This window comes from Biomphalaria glabrata, chromosome 8 (genome assembly GCF_947242115.1).
Source record: "Biomphalaria glabrata chromosome 8, xgBioGlab47.1, whole genome shotgun sequence".
Taxonomy (NCBI): domain Eukaryota; kingdom Metazoa; phylum Mollusca; class Gastropoda; family Planorbidae; genus Biomphalaria; species Biomphalaria glabrata.
Window position 1 is genome coordinate 12470391 of NC_074718.1, and position 25365 is coordinate 12495755.

A 25365-nucleotide genomic window follows, 5' to 3' on the forward strand; every position below is an offset into this window, starting at 1 on the left:
TTTAGGTCTACTTATTGACTTGTGAGTAAGCAAATAGTCTAGAGAAAATAGTACTTACAACAGCGACGTTAAAATGTACTCTGACAAAATAACGCTTTTCATGAAAATAATAATACCTAAAAAAAATCAGGTTATAAGAAAAATTCAAGGTATAAGAAAAAAGAAAAAAAATCAGGTATACAAAAATCAGAGTGTTAAAAAAACAGGGTATAAAAAAAATCAATGTTTAAGAAAAAAAATCAGAGTATAAAAAAAAGAGTATAAGAAAAAAATCAGAGTATAAGAAAAAAATCAAGGTATAAGAAAAAAAATCAGGGTATAAGTAAAAAAAAATCTGAGTATAAGAAAAAAAAATCAGGGTATAAGAAAAAAATCAGAGGATAAAAAAAAATCAGGGTATAAGAAAAAAAAAGTTTAAGAAAAGAATCATGGTATTAATAATATCAGGGTATAAGAAAAAATCAGGGTTTAAGAAAAAAAGGTTTAAGAAAAGAATCATGGTATTAAAAAAATCAGGGTTTTTGAGAAAAAAAATCAGGGTATCAGAAAATTTGCAAAAACAGTACTTTAAAAACGCTACATTGCACACACACACAAATACACACACTTGAATTAGTTGGCCACTACAATGTAAGACTAAGTTAATTTCAAGAGCTAATGAAAGATTTTCATGTTTCTGAACTAGGGCGAAGTAGAGAGTTAGACAATAACTAGGTAACTAATAGCAGAGATAAGAAATCAGCTGAAGTAAAGGAGCAATGTCAAGGACAATAAAGATACTAACAAAAACTTTCACAAGTGAATTATGAACTCATTTGTTTCAACTGGATTTTTAAACAAGAAAAACTTATAAAACACTTAAAAAAAAACAACAAAGCTTATATTAAGTGTAGTTGTATACATTATCTTGGGTCAGTCAAGTCATTAAATTTGTAAAAGATCTAGACCAACAATAACAATATGGCTAATTCAGATTATACCACCATTTCAGTCTTGTAAATGTGGAGTTCCTACCTTTACACTTAATAATGTTTTTTTTTTTTTTTTAGATTTTGCTTGTTCTTGACGTGTCCCAATATCGATTTCACAACGCACACAATCACATTTTCTTTCCAGTTTTGTGTCTTTGATGGATTATTTTGTTTTAGGCTTAAATTTGAAGTTAACCCTGAGGAAAAATCAGGAGCTGGCGACTACTACCCAGCTTACAACCCCAAGCGCTAAGCCCTCGCAGAGCCTGCGAAGCCGCTGATCCCTAACTGTAGATAGATCAGCGTCGTAGAAGGGGGAAAGCTGTGAGGGCTATATCGTAACAATTGTAGCTGAGTTGATCATATCCGTCCTGCGGGAGGTTTGAGCTAGGGTGTAGATTATCTTAAATTCTGAAGAACCATTGAAATGTCTAAAAAAAAACAACAACAAAAAGCAACGACAACGAACAGAATAAAACAACAAAACAAAACAGCTGCTTTTGCTGCATTAGGTGTTGCGAAATTTGTAGGTTAAAACTGGGTTTGCGTGGTCACGTGGGTGAGCTCTTATACTTAATCTTCGGAATTATCAACTAGGCCTTTCATTATATGGGCTTACATATATATATATATATATATATATATATATATATATATGGGATCATACTACTGATAACTAGTTACTATGTTAAATCTGGGGTTGTGTAGCTTCTACAGCTTCTGTATTCTTAAAGTTGAATGACTTTCCTGAACCTATAACATGTGCTAGAACAAGAAAAAAAAAACATTTTAAAAATACTTTAAAAATAATCACAAAAAGTTATATTAAGCGTAGTTGTATTAATTAGTTTGGCTCAGTCAAGTCATTAAATTTGTAATAAGTCTAGACTAACAATAATAAATCTGTGCAATTACAATTTTTTTTTTTGTTTTTGTTTATTTCGATTTCTTGCTTTTAGCTTTCACAATACGCTAATATCTTATCAATTGTCTGGACCAGTTGAAAAAAAAAAAGGGGGGGGGGGGAGAAAATAAAATCTGTTCGCTTTTTAAATGCGTTTATTTTTTTTTATATTTTTTTTTTTTTTTGATTTGAGGCACATCGGCACAATTTAGGCCATGTCGTGCCTGCAGTCCCTTAAGGACTACTCTCTCTCTAAACAACAAGGGCCAGATTCTATACAGTCATATAATTAAAATCAAGGTCTATTCACAGTTAAAATAGTAAAGGTAGTAAAAATTTAAATATTTGGTAAAAATCTAATGTAAATAGTGCATGTTCACAAATTCAGAAATCACATCTTCGTAGATAGCCCCACTTCCCGAATAAAGCCCAGTACCTTCCCAGGGTCGACATTATTAAATAGTGTTTTTAGATTAGTGGCTCTAAAATATTTCGCCCTGACATCCTGGTATCTGGGGCAATCAACGAGGATATGTTCCACGGTGAGGCGAGAGTCACAGTACTCGCAAAGTGGGGGCTCCTCTCTCTTCAGTACAAAAGAGTGCGTGATGTAGGTGTGGCCAATCCTAAGTCTGGACATGGTTGTGCTACCACGCCTTGTCAGACCCTTAGATGTGGGCCGCCACCTGACATCCGCCACAATCTGCCTGAGTTTACTGTGAGTCTCAGCCTCCCATCGGTTCTGTCACTCTCGATAGGTGGCAGAGGCAATACTTTGTCTCAGGTCCGAGTAGGGAATTTGGGTTCCTGACACCGCATGATTTAGGGCTCTCTTTGCTTCTCTGTCTGCGGCTTCGTTTCCCTCAATGCCAACATGGGAGGGGACCCAGATGAAGGTGACATCCCTACGGTCGGCTGTTATTTGGTCCAACAGCTTCAGGCTCTTATGTACCAATGGGATGTCAGTCTTCATCCGCCCCAAAGCTTGCAATGCAGATTTGGAGTCGGAGCAGATTATAAATTTACTCCTTTCTGATGCTTTTACGGCCATAAGTGCAAGCAATATTGCGTGCAATTCGGCCGTAAAGATGGAGCAGCCATCGGGGAGTCTACGGGAGAATTTGAAATCATTATAGTTTGCCCAACCCTGAATTTTGTTTAAACATAACTGTAATTTTCTTTCTAAGGTGTTCATGTTTTTCCCATAAGTAAGAATGACAAAGTCATCAACATACAAAGAGCACTCTATGCCAGGGGACAGCGCATTTATGATGCTATTTATTTTAATGTTGAACAGGGTGACTGACAGAATGCTGCCCTGGGGTACACCCATTTCCTGGTCATGAGTGTCAGAAGCGGAGTTGCCCACTCGAACCTGAAATTTTCGATCTTTCAGAAATTCCTCCACAAAACGGGGGAGGTGTCCCTTAAGCCCCATAAGCGCCAGGTCACGTAGAATGCCATGTTTCCAGGTTGTGTCATAGGCCTTTTCTATATCGAAGAATACAGCTACTAGATGTTCTCTTCTGAGTAATGCATTTCTAATATAAGCTTCCAGCCTTACCAGGTGGTCAGTTGTTGTCCGCCCCTGCCGGAATCCGCACTGGTAGTTTGAGATCACTTTATTCCTTTCCAGGTACCAGACCAGCCTACTGTTAATCATTCTTTCCATGGTTTTGCAGATGCAGCTTGTTAGTGCTATTGGTCGATAGTTAGCTGGGTCAGAGCCGTCTCTTCACGGTTTAGGTATCGGTATAACTGTGGCTTTCCTCCAGCTGTTTGGGAAAGCGCCTGTTTGCCACACACAGTTATAGACCCCTAGCAGGACTGCCAATGAGGGTTCGGGAAGGTGCTTGAGGAACTGGTAATGGATTTCGTCTTCTCCAGGCGCTGTGTCGTGTGACTTGTCCAGCGATTCCCTCAGTTCCTCAAGCGAGAACGGTTTGTTGTAGTCTTCATTGTTCTCTGACCTGAAATCAATGGGGTGTCTTTCCTCCCTGGTTTTGACTTTTTGAAACTCTGGCGTGTAGTGTGCAGTGGATGATTTTTCTGCTATTGAGGATGCAAGGCAGTCAGCTATTTCTCTGGGGGACGTGACAGTTCGTCCTTGGTTTTTCAAATGCCCTATTGCATTTGATTCTTTCCCTTTGATTCGCCTTACTGCCTTCCAAACCGCTCTAGCAGAAGTTTTGGCATCCAGACTGCCGACAAAACTTCTCCAGGAATTCCTTTTGGCTGACCGTATGGTTTGTCTAGCCTTTGCTTTAGCTATCCTGAATAGCTTTAGGTTTTCCTGGGAAGGATTCTTTATAAATGCAGCCAGTCGTTTTTTCCTATCACCAATAGCACTTTTGCAAGCTGTATCAAACCATGGTTTGCTAGGCCGTTTTGGATTTGCAGAGGTTAGGGGTACAACTTTCCTGGCTATACTTAGTAGCTTGCTAGCAAAGGTATCAGCTGGGTTCTGTTCATGGAGGATATTTTCTGTGATATCCTCAGAGCATCTTTTTTGGAATTGTTCCCAATCGGCCTTATTCAGTTTCCACCGCTGAGGTCGTCCCAATGAAGGGAGATTGTTAGTAATGATGATTGGGACGTGATCACTTCCCCGTAGATCATTGCTAACTGACCATTTAAAATCGTCCAGAAGTCCGGGGACGCATACGGTGAGGTCAATGCATGTGAATGATCCAGTTCCTGGGTGCAAGTAGGTCGGTGATGCATCATTAAGTATGCATAAATCATGTTGGAGGAAGATATCCTCCAGCATACGACCTCTTGTGTCGGTATTGTTGGATCCCCACATGGTGTTATGGGCATTGAAATCCCCAAGGATTAAATAAGGCCGGGGGAGTTGTTTCAATAGGTCCTCCATGTCTGTTCGGTTTAATGAAGCGCCTGGTGGTAGATACAGGCTGCAGCAAGTGATAACCTTGTGAAGGGTTATCCTAGCTGCTACGGCCTGTAGTGTGGTCTGTAGTTCTACCCTCTCATGGGGGATGCTATCCTTCACAAGGATACAGACTCCACCTGATGCTCTCTCTGCATCCTCAACATTCTTGGTGTAAGCACGGTAGCTTCGGAAGCTGATGCAATCTTTCAGAAATGTTTCCTGTAAGCAGACAGCTACAGGAGTCTCAGAGTCCATCAGTAGCTGCATTTCCTCGTAATTGGCCTTGAGGCCTCTACAATTCCACTGTACAATTCTGGAATCCATGGCTTATTCTAGATGACCTACTTGGAGCTATTTGGCCTTGGGAGGCCCCTGGAGGGGTTTCCCTTTATTCCAGTGACCTTGGTATTTTTATTCTTGGGTTTGGATGGAGAGGAGGACAACCCCCTTTTGGGGGAAGTCTTTCTCTCTGGAGAGGGGAGATCCCTCTGGTTAGAGCGGAGGTTATTTCCTCCTCTCTCACCTCGGGCATCCTCTCCGCTTTGATTTCTCCCCTTAGGGAGTTGGTCAACCTCTAACTCGGTAGAGGTTGGGGTGTCTGGCTGGGTTCTCTGAGGAGAACCTGTGTCAAACATGATGTCTCCGGGTTCTCCCGGAGTATTGGTTTTGACATGCTGCTCAGTCTCCATGCTCTCATCAGCGAGCACAGAGAACCTGTTCTTTAGCATGACAACAGGGCTTTCTTGTTTCTTCAGAGGTGTGTTCTTTGGCGGTGTTTTCTTCTGAGTTGGAGCCTTCTCAACTATAAAGCAACAACTTTGCCAGGTAAATGCTAATGAAAATAAAAGATTTTATAGTTAACTTTTGTTAGTTTAAAACTTTCTCTACAAAGTATAATTAAACTTATACAACCTTATCAGTAGAATTTCTTTCCCTTGTTTAAGATATTAAACAAAATAATTAATTACCAAGAGTTGATTAACTAATTGATATTTTTTAACATTGATTCTTGTGTTGTCAGGTAAAAGAAACAATTGTGAGGAATTGCAGCTTGATCCTAGATTGGGTGTGGGAGAAATAACTTGTACAAACTTTTTACCGGACAGACAGAGTGAGTTGATATAAGCTTTATGATATATCGAATAAAAACAAAACAACAACAAAAAAAAAACATTTGTCTTATTTTGTATAAATATTTTGGTTTAATGTTAAATAATACATCAATGAATAAAATAAATTAATAAAAATTGATGGGTTTCTACTTGAAAACTTCTGTGTTGGGTTTAAAAGCGTCTTGGGGGTGATCCAATCTTAGCGCCTGTAATGTATAAGATGAAGTCAAGAAATAACACACGTATCAATATTTGTTAGTTCTATGATTAAATACACTCTTACTTTTTACTTTTTACACTCTGGTTTCTACTTATTTTTTTACGTCGTAGGACGTAATCATCTTCTTGTTAAAGCAACGTTTGTATTTTATAAGATAAAAAGATAGTTTCAAACTTTAATGATTTGCTGAATGACTTATGACATCCTTAACAAATAGTAGTCTCATTTTAGAGAGTACCAATCGAAAGACTTACCAACGTGAATGGCCAGCACCGGGTCGTCACAGTTTGAGCACACATTGATATGGGCGGTACCGTCGTTGTACACCTCTACCGTCTTGCCCGTGCATCTGTCATTCTCAATGTCACCGCTGATGACGTCACAGTACCTTCCAGCTGGGAGACCAGTCTGTGGATTTTAAAAATTAAGAACTAGATCTTAAAACAAAAAACAAGAAAATTATTTCAAATACTTTTATTTTATCTCCTTCCTTTACATAGGGCAACATGAAGAGACAGAAAGAAAGGTAGAAGAGACATAAAGAGACAGAAAGAGAGGTAGAAGAGAAATAAAGAGACAGAAAGAGAGGTAGAAGAGAAATGGAGACAAAAAAAGAGGTAGAAAAGAGAAAGACAAAAAGCAAAAAAAAAGAGGTAGAAAAGAGAGACAGAAAGAGAGGTAGAAGAGAGAGACATAGTCTCTATGTGTATTTTTTGGTTTTCTATAGTTATAATGTTTTGCACTCATTGTCAGACAATATTCCTTATTTTATTAAACAGAAGCAGAAAAGAAAGAGAGAGAGAGAGAGAGAGATACAGAAGAGAGAGACAGAAAGAAAACCACAAGAGAGAAAGACAGAAAGAAAACCACAAGAGAGAAAGAGAGATATAACGTGACAACCTGTGGACAGTAGAAACCTATAACAACAGGTTAGTACGGCGCAGCAACGAGCTATAGTCTCCACTGCCCACAATTTGTGACGTAGCAGTTCAGTGTAGAGGCTTTCTATAACGAACAGTCCCGCCCAGGTACACCCCCCTTCCCCTTCCCAACTGGTCCACACAAGTGATTGGACCATAAAACATCTAGCATGTTATAAGTATGACATTTGCACTAAACATAGACCATTAGTAAAACTATTTCGAAGTTTTTAATAATAATGTTTGCATTATTGATTCCAAATAATTGATGCAATTTGCATTAATATAACCAGTTTTTTTTAACTTTTTAATTTGAGAAATTTTTATATTTTACTTGTGTAAGAAACATTCTAAATTCCGCACTGACCTGTAAGTTCTGGTTTACGTCAAAACCTTCCAGATTCAGGGCAATGAAACCCTTGTCACCCCTGGAGAAAGCTATTTGGTAATCTGCCCCTGACCACCAGTTCTCTAGAGCAGTACCAGAGACCATGTTTCGGAAGCCGACCATGTTGTAGATCTGTCTCCATCTGGAAGATGTAAAGTGTTAAGACACATAAGAACTTTACATTGAGGCAAGGCGTCGATTCAATAAAGGTAAAGAGTCGATTCAATAAAGGTAAAGAGTTGATTCAATAAAGGTAAAGAGTCGATTCAATAAAGGCAAGGAGTTGATTCAATAAAGGCAAGGAGTCGATTCAATAAAGGCAACGAGTCGATTCAATAAAGGCAAGGAGTCGATTCAATAAAGGCAAAGAGTCGATTCAATAAAGGTAAAGAGTCGATTCAATAAAGGCAAGGAGTTGATTCAATAAAGGTACAGAGTGGATTCAATAAAGGCAAGGAGTCGATTCAATAATGGTAAAGAGTCGATTCCATAATGGTAAAGAGTCGATTCAATAAAGGCAAGGAGTTGATTCAATAAAGGCAAGGAGTCGATTCAATAAAGGCAAGGAGTCGATTCAATAAAGGCAAGGAGTTGATTCAATAAAGGTAAAGAGTCGATTCAATAAAGGCAATGAGTTGATTCAATAAAGGCAAGGAGTTGATTCAATAAAGGCAAAGAGTCGTTTCAATAAAGGTAAAGAGTCGATTCAATAAAGGCAAGGAGTTGATTCAATAAAGGCAAGGAGTCGATTCAATAAAGGCAATGAGTTGATTCAATAAAGGCAAGGAGTTGATTCAATAAAGGCAAGGAGTTGATTCAATAAAGGCAAGGAGTTGATTAAATAAAGGCAAGGAGTCGATTCAATAAAGGCAAAGATTCGATTCAATAAAGTCAAAGAGTCGATTCAATAAAGGCAAAGATTCGATTCAATAAAGGCAAAGAGTCGATTCAATAAAGGCAAAGATTCGATTCAATAAAGGCAAAGAGTCGATTCAATAAAGGTAAAGAGTCGATTCAATAAAGGCAAAGATTCGATTCAATAAAGTCAAAGAGTCGATTCAATAAAGGCAAAGATTCGATTCAATAAAGGCAAAGAGTCGATTCAATAAAGGCAAAGAGTCGATTCAATAAAGGCAAAGAGTCGATTCAATAAAGGTAAAGAGTCGATTCATTAAAGGTAAAGAGTCGATTCAATAAAGGCAAAGAGTCGATTCAATAAAGGCAAAGAGTCGATTCAATAAAGGCAAAGAGTCGATTCAATAAAGGCAAAGATTCGATTCAATAAAGGCAAAGAGTCGATTCTATTCCACCTACCTATGCTCACAGCTCCAACCATTGGTACACCTCATACCACTCATCTGGACACTGGCCGTGGTCATGTCGCTGTTGTGTGGTGGCCCTTCGTAATTGTTGGCCCTGTTGTACTCGTAGCTGCTCATTACTCTAGGCATGCCATAGGGATGGGCCAACATGAAGGCAGTAGCCATCTAATTTAGACATATAAAGATTTTATCGTTGTCTTGGTAAACATTTTCAATCTATCTTTCAAACTTTAAATGCTCTTATTGTAATTGTGTGCGGGTTTAGTTGAGTTTTGGTATTCAGTTTCTCAGTTTCTATATAACTAAGTTTCAAAATAACTTCAGGCGTTAGCTTACAGTCTGGTCCACAGAGAGATACAGAAATATAATGAGAGGTTCGCTCAGAGAGAGAGAGAGAAGGAACGACACAGAGTGAGAGACAGACAGACAAAAAAGGTAGACAGAGAGGGAGAGGTAGAGTTAGAAGAGATATACATGGAAACACAGAGAAACAAGGAGAGAAAAACTAGAGGGACAAGAGAGACAGTGATAGTCACTGAGGAGAGAGAGAGGAAGACAACTATTCCCTATAGGAAGTTCTTTGCGAGCTCTGAGGACTTCATGATATGGCATAGAGCTCTAGTTTTCGTTTTTTCGACATCAGTTAACAGGTCATCGTGGGGTCAAATCTCATTACTACTGGTTCGTATCTCTTTATTTCTGATGCGGTTTTTGTATGTGATACCTAGAGTCTTTTATAATATTTATAAAGAAATATATTAAATAAAATAGTAAAAATGTAAGTAGAAAAAACAAGAAAGGGAAAGAAAAGGAAGTGTTTAGCTAATAAATCAGAGGAAGGTAAAATGTAGATAATGATGTACCTTGTAAGGTTTGGGCTCCCAGTGTGTAAGAACGCCTCCGCCTCCACCGTGACCTCGTTGGTTGTCATGGTTATCAATAAAGTTGACTACCGAGTCTGATGCCCACATGCCCCAGCCAGTGCCCCAGTTGCTCAGATACTTCATGGCGTTCTGACGTCTGTGGAGGAAGATGGGCATATTTTAAATATTATGTAAGCAATATGGGCAGCTTACAAAACAAAACAAAAAAAAAATAGGTCGAAGAAACTTCTACTAGACTAAAAAGAAGATGATAAAAATGCTTAACAAGAGATACTGAATGTTTAAACAACCAATCGGGAAAGACCAATCAAAAGATGCTGTGCTGAAAGACCAAACGACAGATGCTGAAAACAATTAGCAAATCCTTAAAGACTAAACAATAGATGGTAAGCAACATATAACTTACAGAGTTATAACAAAGAATCCTTCGTACTTGATTAAATTTGCTTTATATAAATTGGTATCAGCTCAAGAAGCTAAAACTCGTTTACAAAATTCAATTTTAGTAATTATAACTTATATAACTTGTAGATCTTAGCACTGACCTGAAAACATTGGCCAGCTGCAATCCAAATCTAAAGTTGATTATTCTGCCAGTAGCTAAGTATTCCTCAGCTTTGATAGGTTCACCTCCCTGGTCAATGACTTCCTGATACACAAATGGGCGCCCTCCAATAGGGAGATCCTTTGATATAAGTTGCACACTTGTTAAACTTTAAGATGCATACATATAGATATTAATTTTATTACTGATTTGCCAACATGACTGTTTTATATTTTTTTGGGGGGAGTGGGCTGACTTGTGGAAAAACATTGTTAAAAATTCTTTTTAAAATTAGTTTTATATCCTTGTTTTATTAGTATCTAAGTTCAGACAATGAATACAAGCATTTCACAAAAGCATTCTTTTGTTGCGCATGTTTATTACATTGTTGATATTTGTTTGTGTGTTTTTAGAAGCTCTTGTTTGCACAATGTAGAAAGTTCTTTTTGCACTTTCTGAGCTTGGCTTTTTTAATGGTGGTGGCTGGAAACTAGGTGGACCGGTAATTTGAAAACAGCTCTAACAATTTTTCTTTAGAAAATTAACATTTTTATGTAATCATGAAGTCCACACACTCTTGTAAAATGATTGGATGGACAGTGATAGAAGAACTTGATAGTGAAAGGTTTGCTTGAAAGACTCCTTGCAATAATGAAGAGTTAGAAAAAAATAAATAGGATGAGTTATTAAAAACCATCTTCAGCTTCAAAAAGGAGGAATTGATTTTAAAAACAACAACAATGATGTGATGGATTTATTTAAAGACAATAGAAAAACATCTGATTCCTCTAACCTTGACCTTATTAAAAAGTTCTATCAGATCTTCGGGCCACATGTGCTTTGCAGCGTCCACTCTAAATCCTACCACTCCCAAATCCACAAGGCGATTCAGGTAGCTGGACACTTGTTCACTAACGTATTCTGTGCCCATCTTTAAGTCTAGAAGTCCGCCATGAAGTCCGACAAGTCGACAATTCCTGTAAGAACCACAAGACACATTTGGATTACGAACTAGTTAGAAATACCAAGTGAAAACGAAGAAATTTAGTTTTTAGATTTAGAACTAAGCACTTTTTCCAAAGCTTATATAAACTTTGTATATATAAACAATTCCTATAAGAACCACAAGACACATTTGGATTACGAACTAGTTAGAAATACCAAGTGAAAACGAAGAAATTTAGTTTTTAGATTTAGAACTAAGCACTTTTTCCAAAGCTTATATAAACTTTGTATATATAAACAATTCCTGTAAGAACCACATGACACATTTGGATTACGAACTAGTTAGAAATACCAAGTGAAAACGAAGAAACTTTGTTTTTAGATTTAGAACTAAGCACTTTTTCCAAAGCTTATATAAACTTTGTCTGTCTGTCTCGTACAGTTTTTGTAAACGTTATTTTTCCCACACCCAATCTCGGATCTAGTAGAAATTTTGTACAATTATTTCTTGTATCAGATAACACAAGAAAGAATAAAAGAACTAACCAATTAGTTAATAAAAAAATACAACACAAGAAAAAATTGTACTTGACAAATGTGATGGTAGAGCTATATGTTATTTCCCTTTATTCTTTGTGTAGTTGCTTAAAAGTTAAAAACTATCAATAGATAGTATTGAAACCTTTTATTTTCATAAGCACTTCGCTGGCACAGTGATTAGTGTATTGCGTTGATAAAGTAAATAATTACATTGTTCTTAAATATCTTGTATAATTAATTTTAAAAACTGGACCACGCTCACCTGACTTCCTCAGCGTTGCCGTAGCTGTGGATATTCATGTCACAAGAATGACACAAGCTTCCGTCATTAAAGTCCGTCGGGCCGAAGGGAACTCCGGGAAACTGAAGGTGGTCTGCGTCGTAGAAAGTTCCATTCGTACCAAAACCTTGACCTCCAGACTCGGTCATGTGATTGATGACGACATCAACATAAATTCTAAACACAAATAATCCCAGACACATTGGTATTTAGCCAGTGAAGTACTTTAGTTACTTAGACTCTGGTTTAATTAAAGAATTTGTCAACATGAAATCACTCTATTATGTTAGATTTTTTCCACTTTAATCTACAAGCGAATAGACTAGAATTTTTTTCATAATTTAAAGCAAAAAAAAAAAAAAAAGAAATATAGGGTTCTTTTTTAGAAATTTGCGTTCCGTGAGGCAAAATATATTAGGTTTGTCTGTTTCTTTAGCCTAAGATTGGGGATGGTAACATGTGGCCAGCACAATGATCAACCATCTCTACTGATGTCACATACCCATTAGAGTTGGGTGAAGTCAGAGGTGTTAAAATTTTCTAAGACCTTACACGTTTAGTCTTTACTTGGATTCAAACTTAAAATTACTAAATTCCTCAATTTTGGAAACCATAGGCTTTAACACTCGGCCACCACAATTCTATGTTTATAGCAAACAGACGTTAAATATAAAAAGAAAAACTCGAAATGCGTCCAAAAGAAAGGCTCTACGTAACCCAAAGTCTCCCAACAATTGTTCTTTCATTGTAAAATATCTTTGAACTCTGTTCTGCGCCGCTTCTCATAATATCACCATTTTAAACTCTCCTTCAGTTACCTTTTCAGACAGGCAATTGGTTTGAGATATTTTATTGAAAAAAAACTTATTGACCTATTTTTAAGATTGTGAAAAAAAAAGTCGGAACCTACCTAACCCCAGATTTTTGACACTTCTCAACCATGTTTCGGAACTCATCCTCAGAGCCGCTCCTGGTATGAATTTTGTAGCTGACGGGTTGATAGCGCTCCCACCATGGACGGTAAGGGTTGGTGACAATTCTGTTCTCGTTTGCTGGTGAGGTCTGGGGAAAAGAAAGATAACCTCATAATTCACTTATCTAGAGTTATCTATCCTAGAGTTTATTATAGGAGTCCAAACAAAATGTATTTAATGTGTCAAGATCTAAGCCTTCGTTCTGCATTGAAAACAACAACAACAACTAATCAACAAAAGTTTGATGTTTTTAGAGACCAAGTGAGCTGGAGAATGTAACTAGTAAAATATTCAATCAAAACAAAGTGGGCTGGAGAATGTAACTAGTAAAATAGACAATCAGTAATGATTTATTACAATGAAATTTGAAAACAAAAAATGAAATGCAAAAGAAAGCGCGTTGAAAGCAGATATTTCTATACGATTATATAGATCTTGTAACATATTCATTAAACTTATGACTAAATCCTTTTCGAAATAGACGATTTTAAGTCTAACAAGTTTATAATTTGAAAAATTACGGCAGTCAAAACAGATACGTTATGGACAATTGGCTGACATTTTATTTTTAGCTATAGGCTTAAATCAATAATCATTAGAGCCGTTTTTCGAAATCCGTTTCATTTTCTACCCATGAAGAGTTTGCAAGCTGAAAAGAGGAATTGAGAAACAGGAAGCGTGAGAGAGAGTTTGAAATAAATAGACAAACTAAGCAATGTCAAGGACGCTAAATAGAAAGACAGCTGTTGTCACGTAAATAAAGAGGATTCCTGATGAAATGTTTCGAGCCCCCATGTGACATAATGAGGATTCACGAGCCAATATGATCAGTTCACAGGACCTAGTAGCGGGTATAGCTACAAATATTCAATTAGAATTATAGCTAGATTTAGTTAGATATTTTAGGTCAACAGATCAGTGTTAATGGTGTGCTGGCTCGTTCGTCTAGAGGTACATTGGCCCCTACTTGTACTGCCTAAGTTATTAACTAATGTATGCAACACAAGATTAACAAAGTCGCAGGTAAACATATTTACAAAGTTTATTTACATGAGTAAAATAAATGTGTAAATAAATGGCCATCAACTCACAGGCCGACACAACACAAAGTGAACAAAAGATACTCAAAAATAGTATGGCACACAGCCTTAGTCATATAATATATACATTATCGTCACATTCTGGAAATCACACATCAGTGTAGAAAAATAAAGGTCACAGGCCTCAGATCAACACATGACCACTTTTGACCATTCTGTGGTTACAGGCTTCAGGCTGACAGTAGCCGCTTTTCGCCAAAAAAATAAAAGGGGTCATGATGAACTATATGCTTCAGGGAAACCTATGAGCCTACAAGCTTCATAGAATCCCACCTATAGACATCCGTTTGGTAAAGCCTATCTGATGATTCAATACAGGTTGAATCCCTCAGAGAAAGGTAACACAAATATGTCACGTTTGGGAGTACCCCAGGATGCAGAACATCAGGGTAAAGCTATACTGCCTGGAAATCATTTGAGGCTATATCTGCTAATTAAAACATTATATAAAATACAATAATACTAAAGACATACTTAGCCCAAAGATCTCCAGAGCAGGGCACACTTCTCCGAGTACCCCAAGACACACGACCACTAACAGAAAAAATACTATTCAAAACACAGGTCAGGTGGTCAAGCTGGTAACTCAGGAGCAAGTGGCAACTAAACACGGTCTAGAGGCCCTTACATAAGCTTCACAAGGGGAATCACTCTAGTCTTTACAATAGCTCAAAAATAATTAACTCCCCATTATGTCCCATACTTAAACTCTAGTTCAATCGAACTATTATAAAAAGACGAGAAATGGTAGCCTATATTACAGTGCAAAAATTGTACAAAAATACACAGACTAATAGCTACCTATCAGCCATAACTGTAAATGCCCATTGCAAATAAAATCATAGGCCGTTAATCAGATATTAAACAATTTTTTTCTTACAATTCATTATATTTTAATTTCATTATTTTTTTTTTAAATCGTTGCATTGTATCCCCACAAAATATAAATTGCTATTTTAATAATAGCATGAATAAATACGGGACGACCTAAGGACCATATTCATTTCATTTGGAGATTATCGACGATGATGATTTTAGATGATTGTCTGGCCGTATACTATGCGCTTTGGAAGTCTTAACGATTGTCTCGGGTTCAAACCCTGCCCACTTTCATCCCATTCCGTACAGCAGAAGGTTTGCTCTAGGATGTAATAATCTACATTTCTGAAGGAAAGTTTGAAACTTAAGAATCAAGTCATGTGACCTCGTCTGGACATTTCAAGACGAGGTTTTAAAAAAATATTGTTACTTTTTTTTAAAGAGAACTGCCTTACCTGGACAGCACAATAGCCATAAGGTCCAAGAAATCTCTCACACTCAGCGGCTATGTCGTTCCATTTCCATTCAAACAGATGGACAATACCGTCTCTGCCCCCAATACAGTGAGGGTCAGTGTAGGCCGAGAGAGCTGACGAGAGCGTATATTTATATAAGTTGGTGATTATATGTTTTAACAATATATATTACAGTCATAAATAATATATCTAAACTTATCTAAAAATTAGGCATAATTTTTTTTCTTTCGAGAAACGTTTTAAAGAGGATTCAGAAATACCTACTATATTTTATACACTAACTAAATATGTTTCGGACTTTATGGCATACTATGACTTCTATTCCTAGTTCTAATTACAGATTTTGGTGTTTATCTTCAACAAGCACAACAAAGATTAGTAAAAGTCTGATGCCCGTAGATTAAGATAAAACTACAGGCACCCTGATCGGGCAAACCCGTTATGTAGGTAGTTCGATAAAAAATTCAAACTCACAATATACTAATAAAACCTATATGGTTGAAAAGGGCTTGAAAAAATATTTCCAACCATACTAAATTTATCATTGTATGACAAGTGGAAGGGGAGATATTAATTTTTATTTGAGAGGGGAAAATTCTAATTTTTTTTAGATCCATGTCATTTCTGTTCACTACCGGAAGTTGAATCAAACTGGGAAATAGGTCAAGAGTATTTTTTTTATTGTGCTGCCAATTGAGCTAATTTTGTAACAAGAATGAACCTCATATTTTTTTAAATTTATTTTTTGAGTTTCCTTTTATTGCATGTAACATGGAATTTATTTTGAATGTATGGATAGGATTATTAATTATATTTAAAGAAAAAAAAGTGTACTCTTAATAAATATATAATAAAACACTTTTTGGATTTGAAAAATTACTTAAGTTTGTTAAAAAGTCATTTTTTAAATTTAAATCTTAAAAGAGAAATAAATAATGTTATTTTAGTGTCTGGTATCTATACTTTTAAAGTATGAATTAATTATTATGCTGAAAATATTATTTAAAAAAATGAAAAGTAATGCTTTGATTTCAAGTAATTTTTGATGCATGAAAATGTAAATAATTTTTACATCTATATCAATTCTATATAAAATCTGCAACACTATTTAATGAAGAACATAATGGGTATCATCAAAATATTAAATACATTCTAAATATTAATGTCTAATGCATGAATATATTTTTTAAAAATGTCTAAGTATTCTATTTAATAGGTTGATTATTAATTAATGTAGATTTATTTTTTGATTCCAACAAATGTTTTTTTTTTAATAAACTTTACAATTATCACTCATTAGCAAATCAATCAAATAACATTAAAATACATTTAGAGAGATGTAAAATAGTATCACAATTAAAGAATAAATATAATCCCAGCATCATCCTCATATTTTTCCCAATAAGATATTGCAAATTTCACAGATTTTGTAAACAATATATTTTCTTCGATCAAAACATGTGTTTGAGGATTTTGCACACCATTGTCTTTCAAAGCAGCTTTTATTTCATTTGCCATTTCATTTCTTTCTCATCTGTCCACTCTCAATTAATTTGAGTTTGATTTAAAAATTGAGTGGAGTTTACTAATAGTATTTATCATGGTTTAATAATTAATTAGAGGACAACCAAAAGCATTATATCAGAGAGGTAAATAGCAACTCTTGCTAATCTAGCAATTTTTAATGGAATGTAAAGGTCCTTGATATCTTTCACCTAAATATGAAAAAATTTTCATAGTATTGCCTTTAAAATTTAATTAAATTTATTATATTTTTGTATAAAACAATAATAGCTATATAGTATTGTTAATAAAAAAATCTTTAAATTAATAGTATAAAATCTAATAATAAAAGTAAAATAATTATAATAACTTATCTAGAGTAGTTGATCATTATGTGATGAAAACCAAGATTAAATTATATGAATATTACTAGTGGCACAAACTAATTTAAAAGATAACTAAGAATTTTTGTTTAAAATTATACAGAACTACCCTAATAGATAACATCAAATCCTATATTGTATTGAATTGGAATAATTAGAAAAATATTTAACCTTATGTAAAAATAATTAATTTTATATGTAGATTAATCAATTGCTTTTAAAAAGAAAATATTCAAATCATAGATGGTTATAAATAGGGGGTGAATTGAGAAGGATTTAAATATGTACTGACAGTGATGGATGTATATATGTTCTAACAAAGCTCTTGATTTCATGGATAAAAATATTTCTGCCAACTCTGTCATAAAATATAGTGTTCAGTGCTGAAAATGTCAACTATCGATAATTGGTCACAAATTTGAGTGAATCGAGAGTACTTCACTGTATGTCGTTTTTTTAATCGAATAAGGTCGATAATACGGTTCTAATTTATTAATTATGCATTTTTAAGCAAATGCCCAAATGCCTCTTTTTTCAAAAGCTTGCCTTGTGGACTAATTCATATGACAAACATAAAAACAAAAATATGCAGTCATTTGATCTTCAAACAAATAAAAACAAGCCAACACTGGCGTAATCGGGACATTCCTTTTAAAAATATCAACATTCCAGGTCACATTGAGCACAAATTTTGTACAAAAAATTAAGAAATTTTAATTTTACTATGAAATTCAAAATACCATCGTTTTGGACCTAGGCAGACTTTCAAAGGAAAAATGGAATACTACTTCCGGTGTTTATACGCGGATATCGAACTACCTACGTTATGGAGGTTTCCAAGGCCTGACAAGCTATTACAGTATAGTGAAGAACGGTTTATATTTATTGGCTCATACTTAACACTGATCAAGCCGAACGTCAGCAGAAGTGAGACCAATCTTTACAGAAGGTCTGAACACTAACCTGTGACGTGTCAACGAGCTATTGATCTGAACTGTTCACAGGTTAAGACTTCACATTGCCAGTGTTGATGCCTTTATTAACGATTGGTATCACCGGAAGTCACATGATCTTGGCTTGTTTGACGGCACGTGCAATGCGCACAGCTTCAGTGTTTCCGCCCAGAGCTCTCGCGAGAGAGAATTTAAATTCTTGACTCTCAAGCGCTTCCTCGCGTTCAGTTTGATAATAATGAAGAAGTCTACCCAGTAGCAATCTAATATATATGTCAGTGTTTCATAAACTGTGTTCCGCGGAACCCTAATGTTGCGCCAGGCCTGAATAGGTGTTCCACGAACGAATAACTAACTACTAGCACCCAACATGAAGTAATACTCTGAATGTTCGAAGTGCTCCGTTAAGGAAAAAGTTTGGGAAACACTGTACTATGGGATACATCAATCAACTTCTTCTCATTTTCAAACTACTATATCCAGTTATTTCCTGTAGATGCGTGGTTAAGTTTTTGCTAACAAGCGTCATAAATGCGTCACGGGAATACAATGGAGGGGCAAACTTTGATAATTGCAATGGATGTCTCTGAATCCAAAAATTTAAAAAAAATAATTGTAAAACGAAGTTAACTTATGGGAGAGAACCACACTATTACAAACATTATCTCTCAATACCGCAATATTTATCTCCTTTTTATATAAACAAACGTAATAATTAATAACCACAGAATTAATTAACAAATTTGTACATTTTTAGTTTGGTTTATGTATTGTCTTCGACATTGAATAACTGTCACATCATTGTTTGATAGCTATTGTGACATGGACTAGTCGGGAATCACGGAATACATTGGTTCGTATTGTTTATTGTGTTTCACGTGGGAAACAAGGGTCCACAGTTGAATTATGGGTAAAAAGTCTCGTTTTAAGAGTTTACCACATGGTCAGAAATCAGTAGACGCCATGGATATAGAAGAAGATAGACGTATCATGCTTATTGTGTAGAAAGCATTACTAGCTATGTACTTGATGAATTCTATTGGATTATATTGTCAATTTATGGGAAGTATTACATGTGATTTCTTGATGGCTGAAGTTGTCAATATATTATGAATTGTTATTTACATTCAATAAAAACCATGTCTGCTAAGCTTGAGTTTATTCGTGAACTTTCATGTTTGTGGTAATATTACTCAGTAGATCTAGTAGACATACGCAACAACAAATTTGATGTGAAGTAGGACATTTAATTAATATACAACAGAAATTCTAATAATACCAGAAGAGGTATTAAAATAAAGACGAAACCTAAATTTACAAAAACTGAACGAAATTTAAACTTGATTTCAGAATGGGAAACGGGAGCTATAATGTGTACAAGATTTATACCAGACAGACACATACTCTTTATAATAACGTCAAACTTTGTTTTTCGAGGCTTTTTGAAACGCTTGACGCTGAAAGATATTTGACAGAAGATGGAAGATTATTTCTAATAAGACCCCAGGCCACAAAAACATATAAACTATTACTTAATTCTCCTATACGCAAACACTATTCACTTTTTTTTTTTTACATTTGTTCTCAAAACGAGGCTTGCTTATAGCTGATGTTACAGGTGATAACTTACCATAGTTAAAAAACGTCACCAGTAAAACTTGATAAATCATTGTTGATAGCTTTATTCGTTCAAATCAAATGTCTGCATAATGTGGACAAAAACAAAGGAACTTTTATATTATGTGTCTATGATTTTTAGTATTGTAGTGTATATGAGTGTGGTAGTAGTGGTTCGCTCAAATACACTACATAATTAGTATTTGGCTCAGTAAAAAGTGTCAATGTTGCTGTCTTGTTCAGGTCTACATATTGACTTGTGACTAAGTAAATAGTTGAATATAAAAAAAAAAAGACAACTTACATCAGCGACATTAAAATGTACTCCGACAAAGTAACGAATTGAAAGAAAATCTTTTTATTAAAAAAATCAGTAACATTTTCAATATAATGTCCTTGATATTGATTAGTTTATCTATTTAAAAATATCTCCTAATTTTCTAAATATCTCCCAATCTTACACAGGTAACATCAACTGTCAGTCTTACACAGGTAACATCAACTGTCAGTCTTACACAGGTAACACCAACTGTCAGTCTTACAAAGGTAACATCAACTGTCAGTCTTACACAGGTAACATCAACTGTCAGTCTTACACAGGTAACATCAACTGTCAGTCTTACACAGGTAACATCAACTGTCAGTCTTACACAGGTAACATCAACTGTCAGTCTTACACAGGTAACATCAACTGTCAGTCTTACACAGGTAACATCAACTGTCAGTCTTACACAGGTAACATCAACTGTCAGTCTTACACAGGTAACATCAACTGTCAATCTTGTAAAAATTATGAACACGTTTTTTCTTCCACTTGAACTTTTTACCAGACAGACAAACAAACAGACAGATTGAGCGGATACAAGTTTTGTAATATGCGCCTTTTAGTTTAAAGAGTGCAGTGTGTTGTGTGATGTTAATTTATTTTGGTTTTTAAAATGACATCTAACAAATGTTTAAACAAACAAAGAAATAAAAAGAAGCACGACACATAACCAGCTAAAAGGTGGTCGACGTATCAGAGGTGCCCTACGGAAACGCTTTAAAGACCGGCTTAGGCGCTAACTTGCCTTAATTGACATTAAATATCTGGTTGCATGTGGCTTCAGAACGAGACAGCTGGAGGTCACTCACAAATGACGCGGGATACACATTTGAGAACAAAAGAAAATCTGCGGACAGACCCAGACAGCGAAAAAGAAAATCTTAATCGATCACCGGCGGACAATGGTTATGCTTGCGATGGATGGGGCAAAATATGTAGGTCACATCTGGGGCTGCGTAGCCACGGGGAAAAGGTCTACTGCATTCCTCATTAATCTCCGGACTTGAAGACAAGCCTTATTATTATTGTTATTTACAAGAAGAGACTTTTAAGATTACGATGTTATTACCCCGTATTTCCCAACTCATTGACGAATACAAATCATTTAAAGACTGTACCATTTGTTTTTTCTAATTATCTATGTCACAACGTCATTGGAAGAGAGAGGCTTACGTAAATCATGTGACATGAGCATTCGGAGGTGCCGTTGATATGGCCCGAACACTACTAAGATGCAATTATACGACACAGTGTAGACACAAATCTCCTGAGTTTAATTCCTTCAAACTGGAACTTGAAACAATAAATATAGAAACAGTAAATACTAATTCAGTTACAAGATACTATAATAATAGTGAAGATGAAATAAACGAATCAACTTTATACCTTAACTAGCGACATCTAGGCATGACTCTCCAGACATTCTACAACTAAAAAACCTCTTAACTACCTCTTTAAATAGTCTGGTTCTTCAAAAGTCTTCCTAAAACCTTCCTTTTGTCCGCGCTATATTAACCATGAACCATTATTTTCACGCCTTCTTGTGACCTAATCTAAGGAGTTCATTGCCATTGCCTTAGGATCAACTGATCACGTGACATGGCACCCAGGCGACTAGCCTTGATCTTAAGTCCCGCCTACATATTAAGGTACGACAGTAAATGATCTTTTGCTATACGCAACGGTTTATGTTTGTACTTTGGAAGCAGTATAAGTGAAAGCCCACGCACATCTCTTTGAGAACCTCTCTCCTAAGTATTAATCCATCGCTACTAAAACTACTACAAAATATTCAAGGTCCGACACCTGAGAGATGAGCTCCCATTGGTAACAAGACTGGAAGGATTAGTCCTTCCGTAGAGCCTTGAGGAGAAATTCTGCTGTTAGGCGTAGTGCCTTTAAGCTTCCATACAGGTCAAGTGACTACAGACAAACTATCCCGCAGCTCAAGGAGCTGAGGACACTCTTGCAAGAAATGCGCCACTGTCTCCACTGACTCTCCATAGTGTCTCCAACGGGCATCAAAATTTGGCCGGAACCGGGCAAAAAGGTCCGGAATTTAAAGCAAATCACAATGCTTCATTCACATAAACTTACAAAAAAAAAAAATCCATTTTTTAAATTTCAGAGTCTTTTATCACCTGTACAAGGATTATTGTGGTTGAGTGGTTAGGCTGAGATTCTGAAAGTCGGAATGTTTAGTGTGCCACTGAGTCCATCCAACTCAAATGGGTACCAGACTTTAATTGGGGAAAGTAAAAATGGTTGGTCGTTGTGCTGGCTACATGACACCCTGCTCGTTAACCTTCGGCCAAAGAAACAGAGGACCTAAACATCATCTACCCTTATAGATCGCAAGGTCTGAAAGGTGTGTTGTTTTTTTTTCTACTTACTGCTAGGACTATTCAAGTCATTCAGACGACAAACACTTGAGAAATGGAAATGTCAATGAAAAATACACGAAATTATTTTTCATTTCTTTTTGTGAAAATTCTTGTCTGCACACGTCAGTGTTGCAAGTGTAAGGTGGTGTCGAATTTATGTTTCAAATAAACCCCGTGAAGGACGTAAACCCGGAAGTTGGGTATTGGGAGAGGGATACTACTTAAGTAGAAAGAATGTAATAAATGAATAGGAAAAAATGAATTTCGATTAAAAAGAATAAAATATCATCTCAAGTAGAGCAGAAAACACGGGACGAACACTATAGAAAGGAAATTATAACAGTTTATGTTAAATACTTTGACACTGAATTTGGCTAAAATAAAGTCAGATTTTTCCCTTTAACAGAACAGTTTTCTTAGAAGAAAGTCTTAAGAAATCATTCGGGCTCTTAACCGAATTTTTGTTGTATTGAGTTGTTTTTCAGCAGCATTAGGCAACAGAAAAGATAAGCAGGAAGAGAAATGTTAAATACATGTAGTTTTTAATTTGTAAAAAAAAAAGACAAACATCTGTCCATTTTTTTCCCTCTATGTTTAACCATATCTCTAAGAATGTAGAAGTAATAACTACAAAAGTAAAGCAACATTACAGTATCATCCTAATTAGAAATATTTTTGCGCTACTTAATAAACAGAGCGTACCTGAGGTGTGAAGTTTTTAGTGCTAAAAGAGCGTTTACACGAGTATGCCTATGTGGTCCCGCATCACCGCCCCGGGCCACGCATTGCACGCCCCCACATAGAGCCCGCCCACACTCCTTTCCATAACAGTCCTCACAGCGGAGGTGTATGTTGGTCTGGTGAATGGTCGCTGCTAGGCGATGGCGCCCCGTCGGGATCAGTGGTTCAAGTCCTCGTCTAAGCCTGCCTACGTTTTGCCCTATTTTCTTCCCCTTCTCCTTGTAATAAACTTGTTACCTTAGTACTGCTCTCCTAATATGTTATATGTCATGTTTAGTTATAGTACTGCTCTCCTTATATGTTATATGTCATGTTTAGTTGTAGTACTGCTCTCCTTATATGTTATATCATATATGTTATGTTTAGTCATCTTATTGACACAGCACTATAAGATTCCTACTCCATTTATTAGCGGCCCCCGTAAGGGGAAAAAGCCGCTATTAGGTTTGTGCAAAATGTCCGTCTGTCCGTCTGTCCGTCTGTCACACTCAGATCTCGAAAACTAGAAGAGATAGGAAAAATATTATTTAATCATTAAATCCGGCTTGAAAAGTTTAGATGCAACGGCTACTTTTGGTTTTCTAAAAGCAAACCGTTTAATTTATAAAATTAATTATGCAAGCGATTTTTTCATAAAAATACACCAATTCTAAAACAATTACGTAAATGTAAGGGAGGCAATGTTACAATATGCTAACAAAGATGGACAATTTTTGTGTATTTTCAGTATCACTAAGTCAAATATATTTTTAAAATGTACAGGAAATGTTTACAACAAATATAAATAATAGTTAAAGACGTTTTTTCTGGTCAACTAGCTGCTAAAATTAAAAGAAAACATTTCTGTTTGTTTATAAAGGCTAATAATGCACTTTGTATGTAAATATCACGCACATTTTTTTAAATGGACTTTTTATGCAGCGATTTTCGTGCAGTAGCGTAACATCGCAACATGATCAGGTGCTAAACCAATTCCTTAAACTTTTTTTAAAAATCAGATTTTATTTATTTTTTGTTTAGTGCCCCCATCCGAATAAAAGAAGCTTATTTTTGTGCGTTTTGTCTGTTGGTCGGTCTGTCCGTCACGATTAGATTTAAAAAACTAGAACTCTAAAAGCTATTGAAAATCTGATTTACCCTTTAATGTTCCTCCCATAACATCTCAATAGTTTTAAGTATCTAAAATTGATTGTTCCGGATTTTTTTTGTGCAAAACTAATCAACGCCAACAAATGTTTGTTTGCTCTTCTAACTTATATTACATTCAATTTCCATGCTTAAACGTTGCAAAAACACATTATCAATAATATGTTGTTCCGTTTTTTATGTAAATAGCATATTAATGCTAAATCATAATCTCTATACTGACTTATATTTCATTAAGTGTAAAAATGTTCCGGATATTGTTTTATAAAACATGAATTATGCCTAATGATTGTTTGAAATCGCATAAGGCTTTAAAAAAAAGTAATTTACTAGAATTGATTACTGAAAATTACTTTTTAGACATTTTATTTTCTTGTAAAACATAACATAGAAGTTTTGTAATCGATGAAGAAAGTTCCGGATTTTGTTTCTTACAAATCGTCGCCAAAAATTTCCGAATTTATTTAAAAATCTACTAACGCCAAATAATTACAGTACATTTAACTTTCTACCTAAAACATTAAAAAATCTAATTATCGTTAATATTATGTTCCGATTTTTAAGGAAAACAGAATCCAAACACCAAAGTAAGGTATGAAAATCTCTCCACGTGGCTGTAGTACATCTAATTGTTATACGAGACCATCCAAAAAATTTAATTAACGGTATTACATTTATCTGAAATTCTCTTTTTCTTTTACTATTTATACAAACATCCGGAACAATCTATTATATAAACTTTTCAATTGTGTTCATACCTAAAAATTATTGCGATGTTTTGAAACGTAAAATAAAGGTTAATCAATTTTTAATAACTTTTAGTTGTTTTTTTTTTATATCAAGATGACGGACAGACCGACTGATAGACAAAACGCAAAAACAATGCGGCTTTGATCCTTTTTAAATAAATTATATTAGAACTCAGTGCACCAATGTCTATGAACCCTCGTTAAATATCTCGTGTAAATAAAGACATTTTTTTTTATGGTACCGGTACTAGCCTATTGTGAGGTAATGGAAT

At 35.4% G+C, this 25365-nt stretch overlaps 1 protein-coding gene across 2 annotated transcripts; it reads right to left on the reverse strand.

Annotated features, from left to right (window-relative positions):
* Positions 1–5953: 5953 nt before the first annotated feature.
* On the reverse strand, positions 5954–21485 carry LOC106070053 (alpha-amylase-like). 2 transcript variants are annotated; one of them, XM_056039509.1, is made up of 12 exons: positions 21460–21485; positions 19762–19833; positions 15272–15405; positions 12834–12985; positions 11906–12100; positions 10952–11135; positions 10160–10299; positions 9594–9750; positions 8723–8895; positions 7388–7550; positions 6355–6508; positions 5954–6086 (listed from the first exon to the last, which is right to left on the reverse strand). In XM_056039509.1, exons 2-12 carry the CDS (start codon positions 19799–19801, stop codon positions 6052–6054), a joined length of 1527 nt encoding a protein of 508 aa, XP_055895484.1. In that variant the 5' UTR covers positions 19802–19833; positions 21460–21485; the 3' UTR covers positions 5954–6051. The 2 variants fall into 2 exon arrangements, with proteins under 2 accessions (XP_055895484.1, XP_055895485.1); XM_056039510.1 differs by lacking the exons at positions 19762–19833; positions 21460–21485 and adding an exon at positions 18142–18269.
* Between the last annotated feature and the right edge of the window lie 3880 nt (positions 21486–25365).